This window comes from Candoia aspera, chromosome 6, assembly GCF_035149785.1.
Source record: "Candoia aspera isolate rCanAsp1 chromosome 6, rCanAsp1.hap2, whole genome shotgun sequence".
NCBI lineage: Eukaryota > Metazoa > Chordata > Lepidosauria > Squamata > Boidae > Candoia > Candoia aspera.
Window position 1 is genome coordinate 62,267,599 of NC_086158.1, and position 6,569 is coordinate 62,274,167.

The 6,569-nt window shown below is 38.5% G+C and overlaps 1 protein-coding gene across 1 annotated transcript in view; it reads left to right on the forward strand.

Moving 5' to 3' along the window:
* Positions 1-4,768, forward strand: part of LOC134500169 (disintegrin and metalloproteinase domain-containing protein 9-like) — a 30,873-nt gene extending 26,105 nt beyond the window's left edge. The window contains exons 21-22 of the mRNA XM_063307305.1: positions 112-164; positions 2,395-4,768. Of these exons, the coding sequence (XP_063163375.1) occupies positions 112-164; positions 2,395-2,605 (264 nt within the window). The 3' untranslated portion in view covers positions 2,606-4,768. The remainder of the gene's footprint in view (positions 1-111; positions 165-2,394) is intronic.
* The last annotated feature ends 1,801 nt before the right edge of the window (positions 4,769-6,569 follow it).

A 6,569-nucleotide genomic window follows, 5' to 3' on the forward strand; every position in this document is an offset into this window, starting at 1 on the left:
ACAAGTTCAGTTTGCAGAATTTAGATCAGTTATATTACAACAGTATTTTGCTGGATTGTAAACATAAACATAATTCCTTTTCTCATATACATATTCATTTTCCTTTCTCAGCCTGCCACTTCAGATTCGGGAGTCTTTACGATATCTCACTTTCCAACTCCAAGGTTTGTACTTTTTGATACAACTTTTCAGCAGAACCATAGATGTGGCTGTAAGTACAGATACGGAGCATCTTAAAAACTGGAGGTGGAGAATTTTTTTCACCTGTGGGCCAGGATCACATTCTCTGAAGCAATTTATTGCAGCCACATGAGAGTAATGGCTAGAAATGGAAGCTGGTGTTCAGCCGGGCTGTAGCAACCACACGTACTTTCTCTTTTCATCCATTAAGCTCAAACTGTTCCTAGGAACAAGCACACTTCTCCCATGTGCTGAAGTGTAGTGGTTAAGGACTGGGAGGCCTAAATCCAGTGTCTCCACTCAACCACAGAAAAGGTGAGGTAAAACTGCACTGAATAAATAATAATTCATTCATTCATTCATTCATATGCTCTAGCCATGTGAAGGCACTGCATTCATGTCCTACACAATATTTTAGGTAGGTTTTATTTCAATAACTGAAGTAAGAAATTGCTTAAGGCAACTTGTAGATAGTTTCTCAACCTTGACCACTTGAAGATGTGTGGACTTCAGCTCCCAGAATTCCCCAGCCAGCATGCTGGCTGGGGAATTCTGGGAGTTGAAGTCCACACATCTTCAGGTGGTCAAGGTTGAGAAACACTGCTGTAGATGAAGGCTTAGCTCAACTAGCAGAACAAATTCCTACCTGCTTCCCAGTTCATTCAGTGTATTGCTGGGTGCATGTGGTCACATCAGATCACAGTTTCCTTGCACTTTGGTGCTTAGTTCTTTTGCAACTTGGGATCTCCATTTACAGGCCACAAGCATTGCACAGGAGCAGTTGGCCTTTGCTTTGAACTCAGTTGCTGGCTAATCACTGAACTAATGTATTGAGACCCTTGTGAGAATAGCTGACTCTGATTGGCTGTCAGTTCACGGCCCTTCAATCTTTCTCTTCAGGGTTTTTATTTTATTGTACAGTCAGCATAAGGGCATTAAAGTGGATATATTCAGAAAATTAGAGCTGGAGCAGCCAGAACCTTCTGTTTGGAAGCGTCATTCTCCTACCCACTACCAAAACTGCAGTGCAGCTTTTCTTTTTTGTCTCCTCCCCATTACAAGTTTCCCTTCACCACCACCTTTTCTCCCTATAATTTTCATTCTCCTTCAGCGGATGTTGTATTCTGCAGTATGACTGCAGAACACAGTTTACCTGTTGCCATGTCTCCTGTTTCTCCAGAAAGCTGCTATTTATTTTCTGGACAGAAAAAATATGTCTTGTAAAACATTGGTTAGCCACTGTTCAAAGTGCTTATGTCAGCTTTTCACAGTCTGGTTCCCTTGAGATGTATTGATAAATCACTGTTAATTTTCTGAAGGTAGAGAAAGTGAAGGTCTAGCTCAATTCTTGAGCAAGTACAGTCCATAATTTGTGAGTGCCATTAGGGGAAGGCCTTGTCCTGCACGCCTGACAAACAGATCCTATGCAAAAAGGTTTCTCTTCTGCTCTGAACATTCAATCCAAGTCTCACAGGCATCCAATATAAGCCACAATGATGTCATTTGCATCATTTGTGCAGTGACCTTGTGACACATGTGATATCCCTGCATACATGCACATACTCATGGGTGGCCTTTCAGAAAATCAAATCCTAAACTGTTTAGAGCTGTGACATTTCAATCATCACCTTGAATTGTGCATAGAAAGAAAGTAGCAATCAGTGTAGATCTTCTAACTTGGATTTAATATCATCTCAGTATCTATATTTACATTTTCCATCATCTCCACTGATTATGGTAATTGAAGTAGATGAGGATTATTCTCACACATACTTGGAAGGCATCAGGTTATGAAAACCTGGTTTACATTATTTTAAACAATATTTTGAATAAGGAAAAAAACATTTTAGTGTGGCCCAATAAATGTGAGAATGGGGAATGTTCTACATTAATAGCAGATAAAACTGATAAGGATAAAAAAACATTTGTGTCTGCCTAAAGGTATAAAAAATAACTGCAATAATGTGGCTTTACAGGCACTTCATAATGCCACTTCTCATTTGTTTGAGACTGTTGAGAAGTTCAAATGGAAATCTTCCTTTCTAGTATTTCACAAGTGATTCACAATGCTAGATTTTAAGACTACCTGTAATTACAAAAGGCTTAGATTTTTTTTTATTTTGCAACTAGTATTGATTCAAAAGAGAATATGCATAAATAACTAGCATCTACCAAAATCCTCATCCAGATACTGTTTTCCTCTCCCTCTTTTAGGCCACCAGTACACAATCAATTTGTCCCATCTCCACTAGGACCTCCTTTACGACCACCAATTTCACAAGGACCTCCTTTACGACCACCAATTTCACAAGGACCTCCTTTACGACCACCAATTTCACAAAGACCTTTACGTCCACCAATTTCACAAAGACCGCCTTTACGACCACCAATTCCACAAAAACCTGTTTTCTCTACTTCATCATGAAGAATTGTAAACAAATGTACTGTATGATACTAGGAAAAAATATGACAATATTGTGTCAATGAAATGTATTATAAGTATTATTTTTAGAAATATACAAATGAAGACCTCAGTTTAATTTCTAAAACAGGACTAAATTTTCAATTAAAGATTTACTTTAAAGCCACCTGCCCCACCAAATCATTAGATAGGAAAAAAATGCTGCCTTAATTATTAGACCACAGGATACTGCTTTTATAAGCATTATTGGTCTCATACCAATGAAGATAAAGCCTTTTACCCTAACATAGGGCCAATCTAGATGTTGTAGTAAATGTGATCAAAAACCATGTCAAACTTATAAAAAGTAGGACATGTATGTGCAATTCTTATTGGGAGAAGAGGTGGTTTTGACTTTCCTCCTCTGGCTGTGGTCCCAATGAGATTCCTCCCTTCCTCACTCCTCACTCCTCACTTGTTGAGATGGGTGGCTAGATAAATCAAATAAATAAATAAAATTAAATAAATATTATTATCATTACAAAAAACAAACCATTGAGGTTAGTGGGGAGACGGTACCATGCCACTTAAGATCATGACTGGGAGTTAAAATAGTAAAATCTGTCACACACTCACTTCATGTACAATGATCCAGGTAAAATGGGGGGAAACTGCTGCTCTTACATTGGTGACAGATTTACCAATTATACCAACAAATGCTCTGATTTTTTAAAATGTACAATTGCTTCTTTGTAGTCAGTTGGTTTATATATAAAGAAATAATGTGAATGGAGTATAATGAAGTGAATGAGTGAAGCACAAGACTGATTACAAAAATAAATCAGTCAGTGAGGGAAGGGCTAGTGTTATCTGTTTGAGCAAAGATCAGAAGTTGATTTGTATTGCCTAAAATCTACAAATGTCACTTGACAGCCATTGGTACACCATTGTTGATCCATATGTCTACTGCTCACAACTGCACAGGAAGATTTGAGGATGAGTCACACTATCGTTAAGTGTTTAAACAACATGTTCTTGTAAGATATTTCTAAAGATTCTTTCAAGTTCCCAGGTAAAACGAAAATATATTTTAAATGTTTTCTTCTGACGCTGAAATGGATGATACTTCTGTTTTCACATTATAAATCTGTGAAAGTTATGAATTCTTAATAGCTTTATCTGTTCATTTTGATATTCATGTTAATATTGTATAAACATGAGACAAAAGGCCAACTACATGGCAAAACATGACAGTTATACATATTTTCTTAACTATGATTTAATGAATGAACCACAATTGACTGGGCTCATTAAGCATGTCAGATCATTTCAGGTTCATAACAGTAATTATTTGCAGCATTTTTCAAATGCATTGAAGTGCAACAGTGCCACATTTCTGACAACTCTGATGGTAATTTTGGCAGAAATGTAATATGACACTTCTGCATGGATTCATTATACCAAATATTTGATTAAAGAGTACTGTTTTCTGGTGAGGAAAAAAATAATTTGTTTCCTTACAAATGTATCCCTACAGTGTTACAGCCTTTGTTTAAAGTCACTTACATCATAACTGCAGCTTAAATAAATAATGCATTTGAAAATTCAAAAATTGGGGAAAGTGTTTAATTATGTTCTCTAATACAGTATATGGTTTAGGAGGCACATATTATGAATAACCAGTTCAAATCTGTAAGCCAAGACTAACACATACGGTCCACCAAATTTAATGTACACCCATTTCTCATATTTAGTAGCTTACGTAACAACCTCTTTCCACTTCTAGGCATACATGAAATTCTGTTCAGAGTTGTTTTACAAAGTTTTTGAAAAGTTTTTAACATCTAACTTTTGGTAATATAATTGTGTTGATGAATAAAACGATAGTATTATGCTGGATGCAAATGCCAATATTTAGACATTAGAATGATTTTTACTGTTTACATTGTCTGAAAAATTATATCAATATGTGTTTTAGAGACTATAGAATACTTCAAAATTGTCAATTTCCTGTAATCAATCAAAATGGTGCCATTACACCTCTACGCTTTTTACACATATAATGTAATTTGCAGTTTTGCACAAATCATTTCTGTAATTTAATGGTAGAAAATAAGTTGCACAATTTCTATTAAAGTGGCAAATGTTGTGAACCATTTTGTAAAAATATAAAATAAAATAACTTGATATATAAATGGCATATTTTTTTAAAATCTGATATTTCAATAACACAGGAAAAATCAGTAACAGAGTTTAATTCTTTTACAATATTACTTTCAACATGATTGCACAATAAATAATGTATGGTATACAAGTGATCCTGCTTAGTGACCTCTTGTTCAGTGATTGTTCAAACTTATGACGGCTCTGAGTGGTACTTATGACTGGTCCTCGAAGTTCCAGCCACCACAGTGTCCCACTGTCACATGATTGCCATTTGCAACCTTCTTTGCTGGCTTCCTACAAACTAAGTCAGTGGGGAAGCCAGCAGGAGGTTGCAAATGGTGACCATGTGACATCCTTGCTTAACAACCTGATTCGCTTAACAACAGCAACCAGAAGTGCCAGCAATTTAATAAGCAGCATAGTCATGTGACATCATGCTTTATTACTGTGTTGTTTAGTGACAAATTCTGGTCCCAGTTGGTACTGATAACCGAGGACTATCTGTAGTTGATATGCTTTTTTAAAAAAAGAATTTCCCTTTTTAATTTGGCCTATAGTCCTTAACTTTTTTGCCAACTAAGTGTTTTTATTCTGATTTTTATTGCATTTGTAAACTTCTTCACTTTTTTTTTTCAATGAAATGGAACAATACTTTTAATAATACATATTCTAGTAAAATTTTGTTAAAATATTTTAAGAAATAAAAGGGTGCAATAAGATAACCATTAGTACCATCTAGTGGTTATCTGTAAATGAATTACAGGTAGTCATCACTTAACTATGGTAATTGGGTCTGGAATTTTTGTTGCTAAGTGATGCGGTCATAAATGTCAGGACCAGGCCTGCCTCTGACTCGGATTCGGTTTCTCTTTCCAAGTCAAGAGGAATTGGAAACGTATTGTGCTGGAGTTGAAGAAACGAAACTCCAGCATGACCCAGCAGAGCAGGAAGAACCTACGACACTGATTGGGCGAGATCCGGAGGGGGATTTGAAAACACCAATCAGCGTGTGCCAGAGATGAGCTGAAAAGCGCATGGAGGAAAAGGCAGCCCGATTGGCTGCAAGAGACTCCAAGCACACCAAGGAACGGGATAAAAGGCAGCAGCACAGACAGTGAGCTGCCACAGACAAGCGCTCCTCAGGACCTGCAGCTGCAGAAGAAGACTCCTTACCAGCTTCAGTGGTGTCTGAACTCAAAAGAGGAAGCAGCAACCAGCTTGATTTCTGAGAGAGAGATCTTCACACCCACTGCACTGGAGGAATCGGCATTGCCCAAGCCTGGCAGCCAGCGCCTGGCATCCAGCTTGGAGAGCTACCGTTTCAGCCGTATAACCAAGCCGAGGGTCTTCTGCGCCACCGTCCGTCATCAACTTGTAACCGCTTGTCACAAACCCCTGCAGAATTTGGGAATTGTCGTTCACCTTGTTCAGGATCTGAGTTTGTGGCACACACAGTGCTTCCAGCTGAACCCAATCCAATTCCTAGTTCCAAGTCTTGCTTCAAGTCTCCTGCCCAACAAATCCAGCCGAGTCTGGGGCTTCCAGCCGAGTCCAGCCTAATTCCTAGTCCCATGCCTTGCTTCAAGTCTCCTGCCCAACGAATCCAGCCGAGTCTGGGGCTTCCAGCCAAGTCCAGCCTACTTCCTAGTCCCATGCCTTGCTTCAAGTCTCCTGCCCAACGAATCCAGCCGAGTCTGGGGCTTCCAGCCAAGTCCAGCCTACTTCCTAGTCCCATGCCTTGCTTCAAGTCTCCTGCCCAACGAATCCAGCCGAGTCTGGGGCTTCCAGCCGAGTCCAGCCTAATTCCTAGTCCCATGCCTTG